Source organism: Anomaloglossus baeobatrachus, chromosome 1, assembly GCF_048569485.1.
Source record: "Anomaloglossus baeobatrachus isolate aAnoBae1 chromosome 1, aAnoBae1.hap1, whole genome shotgun sequence".
Classification (NCBI taxonomy): Eukaryota; Metazoa; Chordata; class Amphibia; order Anura; family Aromobatidae; genus Anomaloglossus; species Anomaloglossus baeobatrachus.
Genome location: NC_134353.1, coordinates 138,864,338 through 138,890,138, shown reverse-complemented (window position 1 = coordinate 138,890,138; position 25,801 = coordinate 138,864,338). Strand labels below are relative to the sequence as shown.

Sequence of the window (25,801 nt, the reverse complement as noted above, 5' to 3'; positions counted from 1 at the left end):
TATTTGAAAAAAATATATAGAAACATGTCAGTATGCTAAGAAACTGAGCTAAGAAATCCTAAAACTGTATACCTTACACAGAGAGCATTTATAAAAGTAGGTGATGCAACTGTAATTAGGATTAAGTATCAGAGATGAGTTTGTGTTTTTTGATCAGTCACCCATAGATGATAGAATTCTGAAGGCTCAATAGACTAAATAGATGATGTAATAAACTAACTACTAATAACGCAACACAGTGATGAAATAATAAAGACTAGTGATGAGTGAGCACTTAAAGGCTAGGTTGCTCATTACTTGAATCGAGGAAGTCGGACTACTTGGGTGCTCGATTCAAGTAATGAGTATAATGGAAGTCAATAGGAAACGCAAGCATTTTTCCAAAAGACACTCCCAGGAGGTATGGGGGAAGGGCAGAAAAATCACTGAATTAGATGGTAAAAGTGCTCAAATGGATGGGAACAGCAATTGGAACATGCCTGGACACATCTCTGACATGCAGGTCACTGATGGGAACTTTTATGGAGTGGCAATAAAACCTACAAAACAAAAGATAAATGGATTTTACAGGAAAAAATTATAGGAAACATTATTTCCTGTTTAATGACTTGTATATAAGGCAAATTAAAAAAAAAAGAAAAAAAAATGCCTCCTCCACCCCTTAGGCTATGTTCACATGTAGCATTCTTTCAAAAACACAGCAGTTTTCCATTTCAGACAGGAAAAAAAAAATAATTGTGTGCTATAGATTTATGAAATCTCATAGCTTTGCTGATACTGTAAAAATCATCATTTAATTTGCATAAACTCATAAAAGCTCTGCAAAAAAACACTGGAGAAAGGCAATGTTTAACAAAGCCGTAAAAGCCGGGTTACCAGATGAGAGCAGTGGACTATAAAGCCAAATCAAATATTCCTTTCTTCTGATGTATTCCATGCACCCTATTCCTCCTAAAGGGCATATTGTTCCTGGTTTCTTCTTTTTCTTGTTCTCCTCCTTCACCATATCAAGAGGGTCATCATGTGGCCTTCGCTCCAAATTTTTAGAGGGCCATTAGTTGGCCCTCACTCATAATTTATATTGTTCATGGAGATGAGCCAAATCTGAGGCTCTCACACCGCAGTCACTGCTCCCTCCCTGCTTAAATTGATTCTGTAGGTTTTTAGTGCCACGCTGTGCATAATAACGGATAGACGCATCCGCCTGTCAACTGAAAATGCTGACAGGCTGACTGTTTTCAAAATGACCAATACCTGGGTTGGCCCAGACTTCTTAACCTCTGCTGATGACAGCAGTGGAGCAAAGCCAATCCAAATCTTTCTTTTTTTTCTGATGTATTCTCATACATCCCTTCCCATCTAAAAAAAAAAAAAGGTCATCTGGTTCATGGTTTCTTCTTTTTTTGTCCTCCTCCTCCACCACATCAAAAGGGTCATCAATTGTCTCTCACTTCAAATTTTTAGAGGGTCATCAGGTAGCCCTCGCGAATACATTTTAGAGGACCATCAGGTGGCCCTCTCTCATAATTGTATCATCCACAGAGTTGAGCCAAATCTGAGGCTCGCATGCTGCAGTCACTGCTCCCTCTCTGCTTATGTTGATTCCATTAATTTTTAGCACTGGGGGCATATTAACTGATGGGTATCCACTTGTCAACTGCAAATGCTGAGAGACTGACTGTTTTCTGGTGCATTCCCAAGCACTCCTTCTCAGCCAAAAAAGGTATATGGTTCACGGTTTCTTCTTTTTCTTGTCCTCCTCCTACACTATATCAAAAGGGTCATTTGGGTCACTCCCAAATTTTAGAACCCCATCTGGTGGTCCTCACTCATAAATTTTGGAGGGTCATCAAGTGGCCTTCACTCATAAAATCCTGAGGGCCATCAGGCAACCCTCACTCAAATTTAGGAGGGTCATCAGGTGGCCTTCACTCAAATTTTGGACGGCCATCAGGCATCACTCACTCATAATTTTTGGAGACCATCAGGTGGCTCTCATGACAATTTTTTCAGGGCTACACAAAAAACACACATATTCACGAGACATAGCTTCCTGTCCTACTTTTGAGGGGAGAGCGGGCCATAAACGTTTGAACAAGTGGTCAGTTGGATGGCAATTGGCAAATAATGCTCCTAGTCCGTTTCCCAGCACCCCCCTATTTTCCCCATGGTCCAGTCTCCCTAGCCAAGATGCTGGAACCCATAATCCTCACCCTGATCCTCCTTCCTCACACCATGGCGAGTGCCATGGGACAAGTGATCCTACACTCCAAAACTCCAAAGAGCTCTTTATATTTTCATTTATTGATTCTTCTGGCCTCTTGCCCTGCACGTTTCAAGAGGAACATGAGGAGATCCTGTGTAGTGGTGCACAAATATTTGAGCAACCACAGTCCCAAGTAGACAACGGTGAGGAATGGCAATTTGTGTTTTGAGTTTTTTGTGTCTCGAGTGGTCGATGATGATGATACACAATTGCCAAGAAGAGATGTTGATAAGTCAACAAGTCAGGAGGGCCCCCGTGTCATAGCTGTCTCTGCATTATGAGACAAGTTTTTTTTTGTGGAATTGCTGATGAAGGAGTGGGGTTATCTCCGAAAAGCGTAGAATAAACCACCCTGCATTGCTTTTATTTGGAATTAACTCTTTATTGGCACAGCAGCGCGGACATTTTTCCACTTTTTATCCTTTTTTTTATGAGACAAGTAACAGATTCAGGGTTAGATAGTCATTTCCATGCTAGATTTTCATTATCAAATGTATTTCCTTTCTTTCAGCGGTCTAAGGGTTAATGTCAGTTTTGCTATCTAGCAGCATCTGACTCTTGGCCTTTGGTGTTTCTGGTTTGAGACCACTTCCAGTCCCTATATATATATATATATATATATATATATATATATCGTCGGCTGCCAGTAGAGGGTGCCAGTTATTCTGATTCATTTGGATGCTTGGCCTGGAGGTGGAAGGAGCTGGTGGAGCCTTGATCACAATATGCTGTTTTGGCTGCAGTCCTGGTTGTGACTGCAGCGGTCTGTTGGACATAGTCTTTCTTTGTTTGCCCCTATCTGTCTTTCCTTCCCCTGGTAATTTACTAGTGCAGTGGTGGAGCTAGCATCCTTCACCTGCCCGCTCACTAGCCAGGACTAATAGAAGGTCTGGCAGGGTCTTAGGTATCCTGTTCGGCGACAGGCGCAGTACCTGTATAGGAACTGGTCAGTAGTGCAGGGTTCAGCTGTAGGTGAGAGCAGGAGGTGTCCCATCTTTCCCCTCACTAGCGCCCACCATTGTTATAATGGACAAGCAACAGAATGAGAAGGGCACCACCCATTGGGATCTCCTGGTATATAGCAAGAACTGTACAAAAAAAGAAAAGAAAAAGATATACCAATAAGGGTACCTTAGTCGTGACACTTGATGTGGAATCCCTTTACACCTCCATACGCCATGGATTGGGATTACATGCGGTGTCAGTTTATTTTGACCGCAAAACAACAGGGAACAGGAGACATGACTCTTTCATCCTGGACCTTTTACACATGGTATTGGACAAAAATTACTTTGTATTTGACAGGGTGTACTACCGACAGATGTCCGTGACCGCAATGGGAGCTTGTTGTGCGCCACCCTATGCTAACATCTTTTTGGGGTGGTGGGACGAGACACAAGTCTATACCCTGGATCACTTTAAAACCCTCTGTGATCCAGTGGTATAGATATATTGATGATATTCTGTTATTCTGGTCTGGGACGTTGGAGGAGTGTGAGAATTTCATCATGACTCTCAACGAAAATACTTTGAATATCAAACTCACCTCCACAATAGCCCACAACACGGTCGAATTCTTGGATCTCAAAATCTCATTGGACAACAATTCAATAAGAACATCACTCTTCCGTAAACCAACAGCTACTAACAGTTTAATACATTATAAGAGCTTCCATCCCACCTATGTCAAAAATGGCATCCCTAAAGGACAGTTTATAAGGCTCAAGAGAAACTGCAGTAGCAATACTGATTTTGAATCCCATGCCTCTGATTTATCCGACAGGCTTTGTAGGAGAGGCTACCCGAGAAAAGTAATATCTAATGTGCTGCAGGAATGCAGATCGATTTCACGGGAAACCCTCCTCCATCCAAAAACGCGGAATAACAAGTCATCAGTGAGTATGATTACACTGTACAATAATCAGTGGCAAGATCTATATAGGCTCCTTCAGAACAACTGGGACATCCTCAGAAGCGATAAGAAGTTGCATCCCTACATCGATGACAAACCAAGACTTGTCGCTAGGAAGGCACAGAACCTGAGGGGAGTCCTATCTAGGAGTCATTTCCAGAGACCTACACATAGTCTAGGGACGGGCACCAGATTGAAGGGGACATTCCCGTGTGGAGCCTGTACGGTTTGTCCCTATATGACAGCTGACGACAATATCTCTTTATCCATCTTTCCCGGACAGATCACCAGCAGAAGCTATTACAACTGTCGCTCTAAAAATGTAATCTACCTATTGATCTGTGATTGTCCGAAGATTTACGTGGGACAAACTACACAGGAGGTAAGAAGGGTCCAACAACACCTGTCAAATATCAACACAGCGTGTGCTGACCAAGCCAAGGGTAAAGCTCTTTCCTCCGTGACTTCTCACTTTTTGACAAGACATGTGGGATGCCGTGTAAATTTGATAGTTTTCACCGTGGATTCGGTCAGCCAGAATATCAGGGGTGGTAACTGTATGAGGGAGCTACTGAAAAAAGAGTCCAGATGGATTTATACCCTGAAGAGCGTGGCACCACATGGCCTGAATGAAGATTTGCTCTATACAGGATTTTATAAAACCATCTAGGTTATCTTGAGTCTTCTTCTTCACTCTGTGCCTCTTACCCCCCTCCTGTGATCTCCTCCCTTATTGTAGGCTCCCACCTCCATTGGATGTAAGGATTTTAAAGATTCCATCTCGGCCTTCGCACTTGGATCAATACACGGAAGGAACAGTTACTTCTGCAGGACCAGGACTTCACTGAAGGCTTCCTCGAATCTCTACCCTTGAGAACTCGGATTTCTCGCAACCCCTGCAAACTGGGACTTTGTGGACCTCAGCATAACAACATGGATTGGACTATTGCTAGCATTTGCATAATATGGACTTATAACAATGGATACTCCAATAAATTTACAGACCCAACTTACTTTGGGGGACTGTTTTAGTAAGGGGTCTCTCAGATCCCAATAGTCATCTAAGGATCTACCTGGTTTGGCCAGAGTTAGTTCCTATGGATATAGTCATGTCTAATCCTATTTTGACTTAGGTTTTCTAGCTATCCTTTTCTGGCACACACCCTGATAACTAATGGGTAAAACCCGTAGGGCTACCTTGGATGGTAAATATGGGAACTTATTTGTGTCCGTCCAGTATAGGTGGTTTCCTTCTCCGGACCGCCGGTATGACCACGCATACGTTTATATGCTTAGCTGCCTCCTGTCTCCCCTCAGGACAAACTATTTGTCTTCTGCTCTATACAATTGCTCATGTGTCAATAAGTGTGTATCTCACAAACTCGTGTGTGGCCTCATTCATAGCCCCTTATAATGATTACCTTTTTGTGTGTGGATTCACCCTTGTAGGCAATAGGGGTTTATTGTTGCTCACCCCTAATTAGTAGGTTTTGGTGAGAATACCATGCTTAAGCTTATGGAGTGTGTGTTCTGAGATCCCAGGGGGTTAAATCTACTCTTTTTTGTTGCCCTGATACGTCTGGAATGCCTGTTGTATAATGTGTTATTTCAAACCATATTTAATAAGGTATCTATACAAGAGCGCCTGCATGAGGATGTCTGGCAGATTTGCCTGCTTAACGTTGCTGCTCCCAGCGCCTGTGCTTTAACCAGCTTCTACACTGTCACTGAACTAGTTCAATTCACAGAAGCAGCTACTCTGTTTGAGTAGCGCTGGGTATACCCGCGCATGCCGAGTGCGACTTTAGGGTGCGGCCTCACATGTCATGTGACCGATCCAAGATGGCGGCGGCCATCGCTAGCGTTCTGTAACTCATGGACTGGTGAGTAATCGCTGCTTAAGTGTTTTTTCTATTTATATGGAGCACACTTAGAGACTCACTGCACACTCTCTCTCCCTTGAGGAAGCCACACGTGTAGTGGCGATACGCGTGGGGTCACACGCCTCCTGCCTTCCCTCATGTACTGACCCCTTTCCCTCCCCCTGGTATCGCTGTTGCCCTGTCAGGTGTGAGTATGATCCTGTTACTTACCAGGATAATTTTTCAGGTTATTCATAGTCTTGCTCCAGATTCTGCATGGCTCCGATTTATTTCATAGTTTGTTCAGTGTACTGTTGTTGCTACTATGGATTATGTGACCTTGCTCTTTTAGATACACACCTGACTTGGGTACGACAGATACTGATTTGCAGCTAACCAGTACACTATCAGCACATTCAAGGCTCATGGTGTGTTCTGAGCTTCATGTTTCTCAATTATTTAACCCTCTGTGAACGTTCTAACTATTTTTGATATAATAATTTCCATACCCAGAAGGGTTTATTAGGTCTATTTGATTATATTTCAGTTATTGCAGATATTCGGTGCACAATGTGTCTATGCTGTTTATCTATATGCTTATCTCTGACCTAAATTTATCTTTCCCTGAAGCTTGTTATCCACACACCAGTAGCCACACCTGTTCTTGTCTGCTACTTTATGTTACTACTTATGGAGGTTGATTATCTAAATTGTATGTGAGGGGTACTTTATATATTTTTGTCATCATATTGGAGGTTGGCGTGTTGGGGAATCATGCCATTTTGGGCTTTTTAATTGTTTTTAATTGTCTTTCTGTGTGCTCCTGCTTGTCCCTGGAGCCGTGATATGTCCACATTGTCTTAATAAAGAATTTTGTTTTTCATCTTCCTTTATTGTATTGGTGATCCCATATTGGTATATCTTTTTCTTTTCTTTTGTTGCACCATTGTTATAATGTCCCCGGTGTACCCCTTGTTTTGTTGTGTGTTGCGTCATAAGCCAGACTTCCCTTACTAACTAAGTGACACAAAGTGCTGAAGTGGAAGACGTGGTGATGGACAATGTAGTGCCGTACAAAGATTAGCAGGCACCTAACCACTATCAGCCTGACCAACACCAACGTTCTCAGGCACATGTATCCAAACACTCAACTACATGGGCTGAATGCTTGGGTCCACAATCAGTGTCTGCGGGAGACACCACTGCCTCTACCTTTGTGCTTCATGCTTGCCAATCACCTGGCCAGCATGCAGACGCAGATGCCTCCTGTACTTCACATATCGTTGCACATTTGTAAGCACCATCAGCAACACTGTCAGATTTATTATCCAGGGCAGTGTTCATCTGTCCTTAGCCCAGGCCTTGGAATGCAAGCACAAAAACCAAGCTGCACATCCACAGTCCCAAACAGGCCCATTTCCAGACTGCTTGACCTAGAAATGTTGTAGTTGTAGTCTTATGTATACTGAGGCATTCTGCAACTTCATGGCGCTGGCATCTCCCGGTACACATTCCCCAGCCCCCACTATTTTTCCCAGTGTGCTGCCCCTGCCTTACACCAACATGAGTTAAACATCACCCGTGCTCTCACCAATAGAGTTACTGGGAAGGTCCACTTAATGATCGACACGTGGACAAGCATTTGTGACCAAGGTCACTAGATTTGCCTGACAGCACACTGGGTGAAGCTTGTGGAGGCCGGAACAGAGTCAGACTCTGAAACGGCACACATATTAGTGACACCGAGGATTGAGGCCCTAGTTCCATAAGGGTTTTCTTTACATCATACACCAGTTACTGCAACCCCTCTTAATCCTAAATCTCCTAATTGTCATCTCAAAGCATGTCTTCCATATCTGTTGAAAGTGGTAAGCCCTGCCTCAATGAAGAGGCAACAGGCTCTGCTGAAACTGATTTGCTTAGGTGACAAACAGCACACTGCCTCAGAGTTAAAAAATATAACAGACCAGACAGATCTTTGACTCTCGCCACTTAATCTATACCATGGTCGTGTGATGGCTCTGGAGCTTTGCAAGCTCTCACATGTACCATGCCTGGTCCACGTGCTCAACTTAGTGGTTGAGCACCTTTTAAAAACCTACCCAGATTTGCCTGAGCTACTTGTGAAGGTGTGCTGTGTGTGCCTATTTCCGCAAGTCAGGTACAGCTACCAATTTTCCGGCAGTGCTGCAGCAGCACTTGTAAGTGCCAGCTAACCGACTGGTGTGTGACATGACCACACACTGAAACCCCACATTACACGTTAGTAAAGCTTTGTGAGCAGCAGAGAGCAGTAGTTGAATACCAGCTATAATGATCACAGGGAGGCTTTTGCAAGTACTGTCATGGTGACATTAGGATCTGTGGAAATTCCAGATTCTTGCACTCTGCCTTCTAACTTCTGTGATGATTGTGATCATTACAAGGAGACTTGGGTGTCAGCTCACTGACTTGTAGTTCACAGGCAAGCTAGCAAGAGTTAATCTCTGCTGGTCTGCTTGTTATTCTCAGTTAGTCACATGCTATTGGAGAGCCAGTCATATTCTCTCCCCTATAGACTGGCTTTACACTTCCGTTAGTGGAAGCTATAGCTTGTCTATATTGACCTTTAAAGGTGGTTTAATCCAGACTTACTAGTTTTTGTAGTGCTTTATTGCAGAGAGAGGTTGTGGTGTTAACCCTTGTTGTCTTTTTGCTGCTGCCTTACTTTTCTTTGTTTCTTATTATTTGTTCCCGAGTTTGCAGTGTGTCTGAGTTTTGGTTTTTCCCTGGCTCTAAATCTTTGTTGTCATCACACTCCTGTCCTTTCCTTCCCTGGGGGGAACAGATTATCTCCGGTCAGGAGAATAGCCAGGCATGAGACTCAAGTATCACCACCATTAGGGGTAGTCCTGAGGACAGGGATAGAATAGGGTTCCGTAGTGTGAGGGATAGTATAGAAGCCCATCCCTCGCTATACTGCATTCACATCTTGACAATATGCCCATCGATATTCTGCTTAACCTCCACACATAATTGATGAGTGGGTATGGATGTTTGACATCTGTGAGGTTCCACAAAGCTTTGATGAGTCAACCAAGATGACGAGCTGTGATGACATCATAATCAGCATAACCATCCTACTTGTGTCTCCTGAAATGTTTGTTGCTCACAATTAAAGAGGAAATTTTGAATGTGGACCAGTTGGAGATGGAGGAAGAAAGTACACAGGATACTACCCAGCCCAGCCTCGTTTTTTTCAGCACCGATTGGGTGATAAAGAGGAGGAGGGTTGTCTTCCTGGTGGGTACAGGCAAGTTTTGCCTGCTGCGAGTCTGGCACACATGGCCGACTTTATGCCCTGCAGCCATTCCCCATGACACATTATACACATTTTGGCCATGACTGATTACTGGTTGATCACTCTATTCGACCAGCAATACAAGTAGGACTTTTGATCTCTCGTTCCTGAGGTGGAGAGGGCTAATACATTGTGTAATACCAGAAGGCCCTAATTGAACAATTAGCACAAAAATTTCCCATCTGACAATGCTGGTGGCAGAGGTCATACTTCCTAGGACAATCAAGGAGTTGAGAGAGACATACAAAAGGTCTAACAGAGGCAGGGGAACACTATCAAAGATGTGGGACAAGGCCCTGATTAACCCAGATTTTTCAACCCCAGTGGATGACAGCAGTGGAAAATAAAGCCAATTCAAATCTTGCTTTTTCTTCTGATGTACTCATGCACTCCTTCCCAGCTAAAAAAGGCATATGGTTAATGTTTTTTTTATTCCTTCCTCCTCCACCATATCAACAGGGTTATCATGCTTCAAATTTTTAGAGGGTTATCAGGCGGCCCTCGCTGATACATTTTAGAGGGCCATCAGGAGGCCCTCACTCATAATTTGTTTTGTCCACGTAGTTTACCCAAATCTGAGGCTCGCAGGATGCAGTCACTGCTTCCTCCCTGCTTACATTGATCCCATTACTTTTTAGTGCCTGGGGGCGTTTTTTTTATTTATTGTATTCCAGTGCATCCTATCTCACCGAAAAAAAAAAAAAGAATATAAAAGTTTTTATGGTTTTTGTTTTTATTGTCCTCAACCTCCTCAACCATTAGGTGGCTCCCCTCATCCATTTAGGAGGGTCATCAGGCAGCACTCATTCAATTATTAGAGTGACATCTCACGGTACTTGATCCCCAGTGACCATTATTTTTCACTGTGTGCCGTTCCCACCTTACACCAGCTCCTGACCCATAACATTACCTGTGCCCTGACCAGTGCATTTACTGGAAAGGTACACTTAACGACCGACACGTGGACAAGTGCTTATGGACAGGGATTCTACATTTCCCTGACGGGATACAAAGTGAACCTTGTGGAGGCCGGGACCGAGTCAGACCCTGGGAGGCACATGTGTTACTGATGCAGAGGAGTCCAGACCCTAGTTCCATAAGGAATTCCTCCACTTCTTATGCCAGTTTCTGCACCCCCTCATCTTCATCTCCGAATTGTCATCTCGAAGCACGTCATCCATATTAATCGCAAGCTCGAAGCACTGCCATGGTGAAAGTGCAACAGGCTCTGCTGAAACTAATTTGTTTAGGTGACAAACAGCAATGCCACAGAGTCATTGAAAGGTATATTAGACCAGAGGGATCTGTGGTTGTTGCTGCTGAACCTACAACAAAGTTTGGTCGTGCGTGATAATATTCGCAACCTAGTGGTAGCTCTGAAGCATGGCAAACTTGCACACATACAAGGCCTGGCCCACGTACTCAACTTAGTGGTTTTTGAAAACCTACCCAGCTGTTTGTGAAGGTAAGCAGCATGTGCATCCATTTCCATGAGTGTAGCTGCTGCCGGTCAGACAGTGCTGCAGCAGGGCTTGCAAGTGTTACTTCACCAACTCATGTGTGACATGAACATGCACAGGAACTCAAAATTACATATGTTGGCAAGGCAGCAGAGGACTGTAGTTGAATACCAGCTACAACATGCCCATTGGTATTCTGGACATGCTCCGCACATTAGAAATGACGAGTGGGCAAGGATGTCTGACATTTGTAAGGTTCTACAAAACTTTGAGGAATCAACCAAGATGGTGAGCGGCAATGATGCCATAATCAGCTTAACCATCTTGCTTCTGTGTCTACTCAAATGCTCACAATTATAGAGGAAGCTTTGCATGTGGACCAGGTAGACATAGAGAAAAAGTACCCAGAGTGCTACGTGCTTGCATATCCTGACTGCTTGCCCAAAAAATGTTTAAGCATTGAACACGGAGGCTCTCCACAATCTCATGGTGGCGGCCATCCCACGGTACTTGGTCACCAGCCGACACCATATTTCCAAGTGTTCCATCTCTACCTTACACCAGCATGTGTCCTATACAATGACCCATACCCTGACCAACGCAGTTAGGTTGCTGCAGCAGTATACCTATAAAAAATGTAAAGCAATAAACTCTGCCTAGAACAGATGTAGACTTGAAAAGGACTTTTGGTTTTAGGTTGCAGCAGCAAGGACTGTAATGCTATAATTCCTGGCTAGTTACCTCTAGTACACTATCCCTTCTCCAGTAGCTTGCCCTACACTAAATTCAGAAAAGAGTTGTATTATTAGAAAACATAATTAATTTGAATTACCTTTGAAAAGGATTTTTTGATTAACATGACAGCAAGGAATGTAAGACAACAATCCCTGCCTAGATGCCTCTTTTCCTTCTCCACCAGCTTTCAATACACTAAATGCAGATAGGGGCGGTATTCTTATAGAATGCAATAAATTTTTTACATAGCAGCAGGAAGGTCTGTAAGGCTAGAAAATCTCTGCTTAAAGGCCTCTAATACACTACCCATTCTTCAGTAGCTCTCCCTACACTAATTGCAGATAAGTGAATATTATTAGCGAATAGATTTGAATTAGCCCTGAAAAGGACTTTTGGGTTAATGCAGCAGCAAGGTCCTTAAGGCTGAGATCCCTGCCTTTTCATGCCTCTAATACACTATCCCTTCTCGAGGAGCTAGACCTACACTAAGTATGGATAAGTGCGGTATTATTATAGAATAGATTTTTTACTTAGTAGCAGAAGGTTTGTAAGGCTAGAATTCCAGCCTACAGACATCTAATATACTATCCCTTCTTCAGACGCTTGCCTAAATGCAGATAAGAGCGGTATTATAGAAAAGAATAGATTTTTTTACCCAGCAGCAGCACCATGTCTGTAAAGGGTACTTCTCACATAGCGAGATCGCTAGCGAGATCGCTGCTGAGTCACAGGTTTTGTGACGTACCAGTGACCTCATCAGCGATCTCGCTGTGTGTGACACTAATCAGCGACCTGGCCCCTGCTGTGAAATCGCTGATCGTTACACACTGTTCTGGTTCATTTTTTGCTGGTTGGTCTCCCACTGTGCAGCACACATCGGCATGTTTGATGACGGGAGACCAACGAGCACTGACTGTGTAAGCAGCCTATGCTGGTAACCAGGGTAAATATCGGATAATTAAGCAAAGCACTTTGCTTAGTAACCCGATGTGTACCCTAGCTACGTATATAGGGAGCCAGCGCTGGCAGCCTGTAAGCGGTGTACGCTGGTAACAAGGATAAATATCGGGTAACCAAGCAAAGCGCTTTGCTGAGTTACCCGATATTTACCCTGGTTACCAATCGCAGCATCGCTACACGAGTCGCTGGTGGCTGGTCACTGGGAAGATCTGACTGTTTTACAGCTCACTAGCGACCCTGTAGCGACGTACTAGCGATAGTGACCAGGTAGTATTGTGGTCGGAATCGCTGGTATGTAGTTTAGTGAGATGGTACCCTAAGGCTAGAATCCCTATTTACATATCTTACAGCATCCCTTATCCAGTAGCTTTACCAATACTAATTGCAGCGAAGATAAATAAAATTAGAGAATAGAATAGATTTGGATTAGCTCTAAAAATAACTATTGGGCTAATGTAACAGCAGCAAGAAATATAAGGCAATAATCACTGCCTATATGGCTCTAGTATAATATACCTTCTCAACAGCTCTCCTTACACTAAATGCAGATAAAAGCTGCTTTATTATAGAATAAAATAGATTTTTTTTTTACGCAACAAGGTCTGTAAGGCTATAATCCCTGCCTAGATGTATCTAATACACTATCCCTTCTCCAGCAGCCAGACATACACTAATTGCAGCTCAGACAGAGCTGTATATTTAGAAAATAGATTTCAATTAGCCCAGAAAAGGAGTTTTGGGTTAATGTAACAGCAGCAAGGAATGCAAGGCAATAATCACTGCCTAGATCTGCAGCAACAAGGTCTGTAACCCTAGAATCTCTGGATACATGACTCTAGTACACTATCCCTTCTCTACCAGCTCTCCCTACACTAACTACATCTAAGAGCAGAATTATTAAAAAATAAAATAGATTTGAATTAGCAATGAAAAGGAATTTTTGGTTTACATAGCAGAAAGGTCTGTAAGGCTACAATCCCTGCCTATATACCTCTAATACACTATCTCTTCTCCAGCAGCTAGCCTTACACTAAGTGCAGTATTATTAGAAAATGCAATAGTTTTTTTTTACGTTGAGGCAGCAAGGACGTTAAGGCTAAATTCACTCTAATACACTTTTTCTTCTCCAACAGAAACTCTGTTTATACTATTTCTGGGGTACAGTGTGCCAAGCATGGGGTCACTGGGATTTATATAGACCTGATAATGCTATGTGGCAGGACAATCACAGTAATGGCAGTAACCAAAATGGCTACGGTATTACCGTGATAGACAGTCAATCCCTGCATGATTAGTGACTGAAAAACACTCTCTCATCACTAATAAAGACACAATTTTTCTATTAGCCTACATGAAAGGTGTGATAAGTAATTTCATCCTCCTCTGGATCCTGAAAATTAGAGCCAATCAGCATCATATTCATTTTCAGCACCACAAAATTAGTTAACTAACGTTTTTTGTCTCTCAACAACTCTCATATAGCATAACTTCTAGCAAACATTATGTAGTCACTTAAAGGGGTTATCCAAATTTTTTTTTTTTAACTTTCCCTATGTGGTTAAGAACTTATTGGCAGGTGGTTGGTGGCTACCTGCCTGTGCTGTTTGACAATCTCTCCTTGTTTAGAATGGTCATATACTGCTCTTGCTAATAATTCACCGGTTTCCTGTGACATCACATAAACAGCGCAGTTCCTTCACTTCTGCTCTGTTGCTTGGGTGTCACTGCTGACATCATGTTGATTGACAATTGACTGAGAATAACAGAACGGGGAGGCATATCAATAAACATGATGTTGGCAGTTACACGCCATCCCTTATTAATGCATGTTCTCAGTGAGAGGAACAAAATTATAATCTTGTGATACCTTTTACAATAGGTCCCCTACCCGAGAGTACCATCTTAGCCACCATGCATGTGGAACCCTTATACTCTAACATCCCACATGAAGATGGACTAACCACCTGCCAAATGTTTCTTGTAGCTAATGGGATCACTCCTGACTCTGTATTAAGACTCACCAGATTCATCATCACACACAACTTTTTCTCTTTTGGCGAGGAGCTATACTTACAACGCACAGGAACTGCTATGGGAAGCAAAATGGCACCACAGTATGCCAACCTTTTCATGGCTGAACTGGAAAATGACTTTTTAGCATCCTGCAACCTCAAACCATTGGCCTATTCCCGTTTCATTAATGACATCTTAATGATCTGGACCAAATCTGAACAAGAGCTTCTAAAATTTCATGAAAAATTCAATGCATTTCATCCTACTATAAACTTGACATTGGAACACTCAAAAACAGAAATCAACTTCCTGGATACAACCATATAAATTCAAAATGGTTCAATCCAGACCTCGGGGTATCGTAAACCTGTTGACCGTCCCACAATACCACAGATGGGACAGCTTTCACCCCAAACACATTAAAAAGTCCATTGTCTACAGCCAGGCCCTCAGATATAAGCGTATCTGTTCCAGCCCTGCAGACAGGGATGAACACTTAACCCATCTTAAAAAGACATTTCTAAACCAAGGCTACTACCCCACCTCCATAGATGATCAGATCATTAGAGCAACAAGGACCCCTAGAAGTAAACTGCTTCAATACAAACAAAAAGAGAAAAATAGTCGAGTACCTCTGGTGGTGACATACAACCCACAGCTTGAGGTACTGAGAAGAACGGCCAAGAAACTTCACCCTATTCTACACAAAGATGACCGATTAAAAACAATATTCAAAGATCCTGCATTGCTGTGCTACAGGCAACCTCCTAATTTAAGGAGCATCATGATCCGAAGTTCTATGCCCTCAGACACACCAAGAGGAACTTATCCATGCAATGTAAAGAGCTGCAAAACCTGTACTCATGTAGAGACCAAAGACCGGATACAGATCCCTAACACATAGAAGGACTATAAAATTCCTGGGACATTCACATGTTCCTCTTCCAACGTGGTGTACTTAATCCTGTGCACTATATGTCCTATTGGGGGCCTCTATGTTGGAGAAACAGGACAGAGACTGAGAGCAAGGATGAGATCTCACCGCCACACAATTACAGACAAAAAAATCCATTTACCTGTGGCCATTTCTGTTCTTCAGGACACAACACAAACCATATGAAAGTTGTCGTATTAAAAGGCAACTGCAGATCACAGAGCAATCGCAGGGTCTGGGAATACAAAGTCATTAAAATGTTTAACTCTGTGGATAAAAAAATTGTTTAAAAGAACAGAGAGTCCTCAGTGGTTGATACCTTTTAATGGCTAACTGAAAAGATGGTAATAATTGCAAGCTTTCGAGACTACTCAGGTCTCTTCATCAGTAGAGTCCTCAGTGGTTGATAACTCTGTGGACACAGGACTCACCCTGTCAGGAGGATTTATGGCCCATTACAAAATCTGAGGAGTCTGCTCCAAAGACTTGCCAGACCTCTGATCCTTCATGGATATTGGGACAATAAAACTCTCACACCACTAATAAAAGCTAATTAAGGATTCACTTTCTAAGCTCAGTGTTTGTTTATTTAAACGTCTTTTATTATGCCATCCCTCTGCTCTGTTTGTGCATATATTTGTGTTTCTTCAGATATTTTGTCATACCATGCCTGAAGAAGGGACCTGAGATGTCTCGAAAGCTTGCTTTGTAACATCAATTTATTTTATTTTAGTTAGCCACTAGCTGTACTACCCAGCTTAACTGCGGTTAACAAAATAGAATGTATTACCAAAAATGTATTCTGCACACAAAAACACACAAAACAAATAGGTGTGTTTTAGGGCGATTATGTGGCAAGGTTGGTTTATGTGTGCTGAGGGTGGTATATGTGTTCAAGTACGTTATAGTGTGTGTTCATATCCCTGAGTGTGGTGAGTATCCCATGTCGGGGCCCCACATTAGCAACTGTACGGTATATACTGGCAGCTGTCAATTTGCCCCCAACACTTTTCTTTTCACTTTTTCCCCATTATGTTGATAGGGGCAAAATTGATTGGTAAATTGGAATGCGTGGGGTTAAAATTTCGCCTCACAACATAGCACCCGGCGCTGCTCGGGATAGTAACTCTCTCTGTTTCTCTCCCATTCTCTGTCTGTCTCCCCCTCTGTATATATCTCTCTGTCTCTCTCTTTGTCTGTCTCTTTCCCTGTCTGTCTCTGACTGTCTCTTTCTCCGTCTGTCTCAATCTCTTTCCCTCTCTGTCTATCTGAAACTTTCCCTGTCTATCTCTTTCCTTGTCTGTCTCTTTCCCTCTGTCTCTTTCCCTCTCACTCTCCCTGTGTCTGTCTCTTTGTCTGTCTCTTAACCTGTCTCTCGCTTTCCCTCTCGCTCCCCGTCTGTCTCTTTCCCTGTCAGTCTGTCTTTTTGACTGTGTCTGTCTCTTTGTGTCTGTCTCTGACCCCGTCAATGTCTGTTTCTTACCCTGTCTGTGTCTGCCTCTTTCCCTGTCTGTGTCTGTCTCTTTTCCTGGCTGCATTGTGACACGCCAACATTCCATATAAGGGCGTGGCTGCGCATTCTTCTGAAGTTCTGGCTGCACTCTGCCTCCCAGCTCCATTCGATTTAATGGAGGCAGGTTTTTTGGCGAATAACTGTAAAGCGCGGGGTTAAAATTTCCCCTCGAAACATAGCCTATGACGCTCTCGGGATCCTGAAGTGTGAGTGTGCAAAATTTTGTGGCTGTAGCTGCGACGGTGCAGATGCCAATCCCGGACATACACACATACATACATACATACATACATACACACACACATACACACACACATTCAGCTTTATATATTAGATTGAAAGGTATCACAAGATTATGATTTTGTTCCTCTCACTGAGAACATTCAATAATTTTTCAACGGGCTAACACGGTACCAAAACCTTTTCACTTTTAACTCCATCCCTTGACATTTCAATTTGTCTTTTGGTGCTCAAGTTTCAGCCTTCCTTAAAATCGCCATGTCTCTGAGCACTGAATACCTTATACATCGAGAGAGGTTGCAGTTCTTGATTATGGCAGCACTGGCGCATAATGGACTGCTGATTGCTTCACAGTTGAATCCTCTCGGATCTTTGTCAGTATGTTTTTGCGACCCTGTTGACTATTTGCAACAAATTGTTTCTTGATTGTATGATCATGCCCCAATATCATAGCAATTTCAGGAGTGCTGGACCCCTTTGTAACTCTTGTAACAATTTTTGACCTTTCGAAGTCCGTTAAATCTCCTTTTTGGCCCATTTTGTCTGAGGAAAACAAGCTACCTAATAATTCTGCAAACCTTGATAAAGGGTGTTGCTATCACAAATTGATTACATATCACCTGATATGCTTCATCCAAGCATTCAAATTTATACAGTTAAGATTTGAAAAATATGCATAAAAATGATATGGTCAAAATAGTCATTCACCTGAAAATGCTGCACACTCTATTTTTAGCAACTAAATGGCAATAAGTTCTTAACTCCAAAGGGAAAATAAAAAAAAAGCTGTATAATCCCTTTAATCACCATAAGCCAGAAAACAATGCATTAGTGGCTGAACATACTGTATTAGTAAAATAAACTTCACACAAGTGAAAGAATAGCTTACGTTTTTCCAAATCAGGTGGAGGAAAAAAATGAAAGAGTTGTTTCGTATCGTGTACTGCAATACTGAGCAAGTAATCAGATTAGTATAAGTGATTGTTCTAGTCTGTCCCTCCAGCCTCTCCCCCCACATCTTTAGGGGAACTTAAGAGAGAAGAAAGTATAAAGTAATAAAAAAAAGAAAACACTTAACGAAAATTAAAAAACATAAAAGGATTCAATTACTTCCTTTTCCCAAGCATAGAAAGAAAATTAAAACATTTGGTAACATAGATGTATGAATGATATATGAAAAAAGCAAATCAACTCATTTGGAAATGCCATAAAGGAAAAAAAAATCAAAACACCACTGTACCACTAAAGCATAAAAGGAAATAAAAAAAACAATTAAACAGTTCTATGTGTCCTAAAATAGTAGCAATAAAAACAACAGCTTTCCAAACTAAAATAAGCCCTCATACAACTCCAATTTTTAAATAAAAAAAAACAACTACACCATGTGCAGAATTATTAGGCAAGTTGTATTGTGGAGGATTTTTTTTAATTGATTAACAACTAAGTTCTCAATCAACCCAAAAGACTCAGATATCAAAGCTTAACATTTTTGGAAGTTGGAGTGGGGTTTTTTTTTAGATTTTGCTATCTTAGGCTACTTTCACACATCCGGTTTTTGCTCTGCGGCACAATACGGCACTCTGCAGAAAAACCGCAACCGTTTTTTTTGCCGCCGGTTGCGTTTTTTTTGCATAGACTTACATTAGTGCCGTATTGTGCCGCAGGAGCTTGCGTTCGGTCCGGTTTTTGCCGCATGCGGCAGATTTAGCCGATGCCGCAGCCAGATGGAACGTTGCCTGCAACGTTTTTTGCTCCGGCAAAAAAAAAACGCATCGCGCCGCATCCGGCCGCTGCGGCGCATTTTTCAATACATGCCTATGGACGCCGGATGTGGCGCGATGCGGAAAAAAACGCATCCGGCCGCCGCATGCGGTTTCTTCCACTGCGCATGCTCAGTAGCGTGCCGCAACCGGAAAAAAACGGACCGGCCGCATGTAAAAACTTATGCAAAGGATGCGGTGTTTTCGCCGCATCCATTGCATAGGTTTCACAGCCGGATTGAGCCGCACTGCTCAAACCGGATGTGTGAAAGTAGCCTTAGGAGGATCTCTCTTTTTTCAGGTAACTATTACTGTGCAGAATTATTAGGCAACTTAATAAAAACCAAATATATTCCCATCTCACTTGTTTATTTTCACCAGGTAAACCAATATAACTGCACAAAATTTAGAAATAAACATTTCTGACATGCAAAAACAAAACCCAAAAGATGAGTGACCAATATAGCCACCTTTCTTTATGATGACACTCAACAGCCTACCATCCATAGATTATGTCAGTTGCTTGATCTGTTTGCTCAACACGCTTCTTGCGACCCTGTTGGCTATTTGCCATGAAACGCTTGATTGTTTGGTGATCACGCTTTAAATGTTTGGCAATTTCAAGACTGCTGCATCCCTCTGCAAGACATCTCACAATTTTGGACTTTTCAGAGCGCGTCAAATATCTCTTCTGACCCATTTTTTCAAAGAAAAGGAAGTTGCTTAATAATTAAGCACACCTTATATAGGGTGTTGATGTCATTACACCACACCCCTCCTCATTACAGAGATGCACATCACCTGATTTACTTAATTGGTAGTTGGCTGTCAAGCCTATACAGCTTGGAGTAGGACAACATGTATAAAAAGTATCAAGTGATCAAAATACTCATTTACCTAATAATTCTGCACACAGTGTACTTATTTTCAAAAGAAAACCATACACTGGAGTTCAAAATTAGAGAACAACACAAAATTTCCTAAATATTAAGGTCATTGTGTAGTCCTATGTGATTATCCTAAAATGAATAAACTAACAGTATTTTAAGCTTATTTAATTTATTGTAAAGCACATAATAAAAAAGTAAATGAGATAAATGTAAAATAATTCTGATCAAAATTAGAGAACACTTTCAAATACCTGCAAGTTATTGGTGTTAATCTGGCACCTGGTGCTAATTTCCTTAATTATCTGCCAGTTAAATTATCTATTTAACTGCCAGCCTAACTTTCCAGTTTGCACTGACTTTGCAAAAATGGTGTCCCGTTTCAAAGTAACTGAAATCCTTCGGCAGCAGGTTGTCCAGATGAAGGCCAAAGAGGTGACCCTATCAGCCATAGCGAGAGAAGTTAATCCTTCCAAGTCTGTGATTTGAGAATATTGCTTCTTTACAACATCACAGTCTCTTTAAATTCCCCCAAGAAGGCTGGTCGCCCTCAAAAGATAAATGCAAGAGAGGACAGGATAATGCGTAGAATCTCCATGGGTAATCGTTTGAACTGCAGCTGGAATTGCTCATCAGTTGAGCACTGAACTGGGTCGTCATACAGTGTCTCGTCATACAGTGTAACGATGTTTAAGAGTATTTGGACTGAAAGCCCACGCTGCAGTGACCAAAACTCTCATTAGCAGAAAGAATCAAAAGGCTAGACTCACCTTTGGTGAGGAGCAGAGGAGAAGTGGTCCACAATTCATTTTAGTGATGAAAGCACGTTTAGTGATGGGAAACATTATGTTTGTAGACAAAATGGGGAAAGACTGAACCCAAAATGTGTTAAGAAGTCAGTGAAAGGTGGTGGGGGAAGTGCATTGGTTTGGGAAATGTTTTCTGCAGCAGGAGTTGGACCACTCATACATCTACAAGGCAGAGTGAATGCAAGTGTGTATAAGAACCTTCTTCAACAACAAGTGGCTCTTTACTTGCGCTCATCACTCAGCCAGCAATTTTGATGCAGGACAATTCCCCCTGTCACACAGCAAAATGGGTAAAGCAGTTCCTTGAAAAAGAAAACATTGAAATAATGAAATGGCCAGACCAAAGTCCTTATCTAAAGCAAATAGAAAACCTCTGAAAAATCCTTGGTGACAAAGTTATGGCCAAGAAACCCACAACAGTTAAAGAACTATGGAAAAGATTGGAAGAAGAGTGGACCAAAATCACACCAGAGCAGTGTGAGAAACTAGTGATGTACTGTAGCTGAAGTAATTCAAAACAAAGGCCTGTACACGTCCTACTGATTGTTGAGTGCCGTTACTTTCAGGAAATATAGTTATCGTTCTCTGTGCTACAGTCATTGTTGTTTATCATCTAATTATAATCATCACATTTTGGGCAAAATAAAGGTTTTATGCTGATAAACTTTGGATCTTTTGTAAAATACTGTTCTAGTGGCAATGTGTACCCCTTACAAAAAAAACCTTTAAATGTTGATCAATGTAGATTACATTTCTGAAAAAAGCAAGTGATCATACATTGTTCTCCAATTTTGATCTCCAGTGTACATCTGACATGGCCATACTCTTACTGACCTGAAGAATCATGTTGCCAAGTGATTTTTACCAGATACTGAACTCTAAAATAATGTAAATAGTGGAATTGCATTTTTTCATCGTTTCTTCCCAATTTGAATTTTTACACGTTTCAGTACACTGTATGGTAATATAAATAGTATTTCAACTATACAACTTGTCCCAGAAATAAAATCCTCAAACTATCACATAGCTATGTTGTTAGGAAAAAAAAAAGTTCTCTTGCACGAAGGGGAAGGAAAAGAATGATAAGCACAAATACAAAAATTGGCTTTGTAAGAAAGAGGCTACGAAATGTAAATTATGAGCTGATTCCATAATTTTAAATCCTCCATTCTTTGGGTAAACATGTGACGTTGAAATCACATAAGTTTACGTTTACTTTCATTGGCCTGTGAGGTATGTTTCACGAAGCAAGAATATTTAGCCAAACACACTATTATTTCATTGTCACAGTTTGTGGATATATTGTAGATTAATTTTTTCACGTTATTGCCCTTTGAATAAATAGTTGGCCCAAAAAGAGTGATTGAATACAAAGAGCAATGATCAGTCTTAAAAATCCCATCTTCCCCATAAGTAAAATATACACCTGTAAACACAAAATGCAATTCATATTTCTTTAATACATAAACATAAGATATAACTAAAAATATCTGCCATATCAAATGTAATAAATTATGAAACAAACACTTTTACCATTCATAAACCTAGAAACATGAGACTTTTGTTCTTGATTTTCACATTTATACATTGGACATTCATAAACTTGACAAATAATGTCACAGAGTAAAAAAAAGACTGACAATATTTTGGGAATACATGAAGCATAGTAAACAGGTAAATGAAAGGAGAAATGTAGATGACTCTGCCTTGTGTTATAGAATGTGTATGGGAATTGTCAAACAGGATATTGTGGTAAACCATTAACATAAAAGCAATTATATCCAACAGATAAGCTTCTCAATTACATTCCTCCTTCAATGGAAAAGTGCTTTTTGCAGAGTTCAAGCAAAGCCTCAACGTTTTCTTGTCATATCTGTCCAACATGCATATTTTTATAGACTACATATCTTGTTTTATTCAATGGTGAACTTATTTAAGACCTGTATTAAAGCTTTTTTTAAGTGGGTTTTAATACTATGGAAGGACAATTTTTATATGTTAATTGTATTTGAAAAAAACAAAACACTTTTTTTTTTAACAAGTATCAGAGTTTATCAGAAGGCTTGGGCCTATTTTCCCCAAAATGCTTCTAGCCCCTTTCTCATTTAATAGGTTCTTCCATTAGGACAATCCCTGCTGATATGCAGTGATAAAACACAGAAGGGTATTTTCTGTTTTGGATCCTCTTCTCTGACCAGAGCAAGAGGGAGTTGTTAACAAGCTTCCTCTTTGGCGAACATGATCAATGTACACATGGACCACCTATTATCAGAATGACTTTTATGTAATGCCACATTTATCCTAAAGTGTTCAGAAATTATGAGTTTACTGGAACTTTCCCCAAAAAAGTTAGTTATATTTTTAATAGAACTGAGCCATGATACCAGACATAACCCATGAACAAGTGTGGCACAATGTCTGGAAGAAAGCAGCCATATTTCTCTTAAAGGGATTGTCCACTTCTTGTACAATCTCTTCTCATCTCCCTCGTTAGCCCCCGTAAATTCTATAAGCCTATACTCACCTCTGGTGCGGCTGTGGTTCCAGTGATACATAAAGCCATGTTCCTAGGGTCCACACGACATTGTTATGATACGTGGGTCCCATGAACAATCAGTGCTTCCTTCACTCTGCCTTTGGACGTTTGAGCAGGAAGTCAGCACAGCATTCACATCCTGCTCAAGTGTTCGAAGGCAAAGAGACAAACATCGGGCGGTGATTGGTTGCGGGGCTTGTGTGTAATAACAATGCCATGTAGGCCCCGAGAATGTGGCTTCAGACATTGTTGGAACTGTGGCCATGTCAGAGGTGAGCATAGGCTTCTTTTTTTTTTTTACTTTTACAGGGGCAAACAAGAGGAATGAGAAGAGGTTGTCCAAGTAGTGGACAACCCCCTTAAACCCAACAATCCTTTTTAAAGCTCAATGTTATGAGGATATTGGAATCCATAGCCATATTTCCGCTTTCTAGCTACAGTATTTCCTTTGTCATTCTGCCTTGTGCATTGGTATGGTGGTTAGATCAATGATAATATCCTTTATTACATGAGGGTTTTGCACATTGTGTGTACTTTAGTGTTGTGTTTTGGAGGATGTTGTATCTAGTGTAACTTTCCATATTTAGGTTTTACATATTCTTTAGGAGAACATGGATCTGTACCCTTCAAATTTGGATATCCAATTTCCATTGTATCCACTCATCTATGCTACTATATATGCATTTATGCCAGTCTTTATGTTTTTTCCATTAATGTTTGTGTTCCTTGCAGTTAAAAAATAAAGCCAAAAGGAGAATTACTTACTTCCATAATACACATTTAAAATATATCTAAGAATATATCTACGTTACACACTGAACTTGATTGAAGAACATAGAGCAATGCTGTAAAGGGAGGACATTTAATCTTGAGATGTCACCACTAGAAATATAGATTTATAAATACTAGTGTATTCTATGCAAAAAAAACCCCCAACTAATTATATTTTCATTAACAATAAAAATTCAGGCGCAAATTAATACACCACAACACTAAAACACAAAGTAAACAAACAGCAAGCGAAGTGCGAATAATGAATATATACGCCATGTGTTCCAGCAGGAATACTTTGTCTTCAGCATAAACTGTGACATCTTGGGAATCCTGGTATATTTCATTTAATTAAAAAACTGAAACAGAAAACAGAATACATTATCCGTGAAGGCCCTGGTATTATTAATGTTATTAATTACATCTTACTAATTAAGCTGCTATATAATAACATAGTCGTCAATAAATTAACCTTTTTTTTTCCAAAAATATATTGAAGAAATAAAAATTATTTTCAAGTGTGTGACATTAACTGCTCTGCTTTAAAGGGTTTGTTCTAATTTCTAATGCAGGAGCGCACTGCTCTCCGGCCTCTAGACATCCTGAGTGTAATGGGCGGGTGCTACTGATGGAGTGACGATTTAGGCCAGCAGCATCGTAGGGCTACTGGCCTAAATTATGTGTGTTCTAATATTGGTTTGTGAGGCAACCTGTTGCATCTGAAGCGCTGAAGTACTAAAGCTGGCCTGTCTCAGGAGCTAACCCTCTCTACAGTGATGCCAGCCAGCCTCAGTGCAGAGCTTACAAGCATGTTTTGCTAGACAGAAGCAGTGGCTGGTTCCCTAGACAACAAGGAGTAAACATTGAAAAAAACCCAAAACACAAATATCAGGAAAATGGAAGCATATAGAAACATGAAAATTGTACTGTATAAAATTAATTTTATAATGGCTACTTAGTAGAGTTGGTGAAAGTCCATTAGCAGGAACTGATTCATTGACCACATCAGTAATTTCTGTCCGCTGGACTACAGCCTTGAGAACCGCCTCCTACCGGACGGCATCTGCAGCTTTTCTTTTGATTAGCCAGGCTAGCAAAACAGAATATGTGCATCACTTTGCAAAAATACATCAAGCCAGTCCAGCTAATCAAAAGAAGGGCCGCAGATTCTAGGCGACAGGATGAGCTACCATCCAGCAGCCACAGATTACTGACATGGACGATTAGTCTGATCCTATTATTCGATTTACACTACTCTTCTAGACATTAAAGTAAATACATGGGACATAACCCTGTAAGGCTGCAACAGATGACCTGCCTTTGATGCTTACAACCACTTTCAATCTGACTAATATTTGGACACCAGCTTTATTCATAAATATTACTGCACTGTTATGAGTTGTTACGTCATGTAAAACTTTGCCATTATCTAAAAAAACAACAACTTTAAAACATTTGAATGAGCCAGTAAAAACTGGGTTAACTGCTTTAGCCCTAGCTCAATACTATCAGGCTAAAGCAAAGTTTTAACCATTAGCATAGAAAAAAATAATGGGAATATTCAATTGATTAATATACCTGTCTAGCACCCAACTCCATCCCTTCATCATGATTTAATGTCCCATCCCCCTGCCAAAAGATCATATTATTTACGTATTATTTATGTAAAAAATATTATCTTTTGTCAGGGGATAGGACATTAAACCATGATTAAGGGATGGGGTTGTGAGCAAGACTGGAATGTTAATCAATTGTCTATTTCCATTACTTTTTCCATCCTAATTCTTAATCCCTTGCTAAAGC

At 41.0% G+C, this 25,801-nt stretch overlaps 1 protein-coding gene across 1 annotated transcript in view; it reads right to left on the bottom strand.

Moving 5' to 3' along the window:
* Positions 1–22,131: 22,131 nt before the first annotated feature.
* TUSC3 (tumor suppressor candidate 3) overlaps positions 22,132–25,801 on the bottom strand; it is a 425,953-nt gene continuing 422,283 nt past the window's right edge. The window contains exon 10 of the mRNA XM_075347077.1: positions 22,132–24,357. Coding sequence (XP_075203192.1) covers positions 24,342–24,357 — 16 coding nt within the window. The 3' untranslated portion in view covers positions 22,132–24,341. The remainder of the gene's footprint in view (positions 24,358–25,801) is intronic.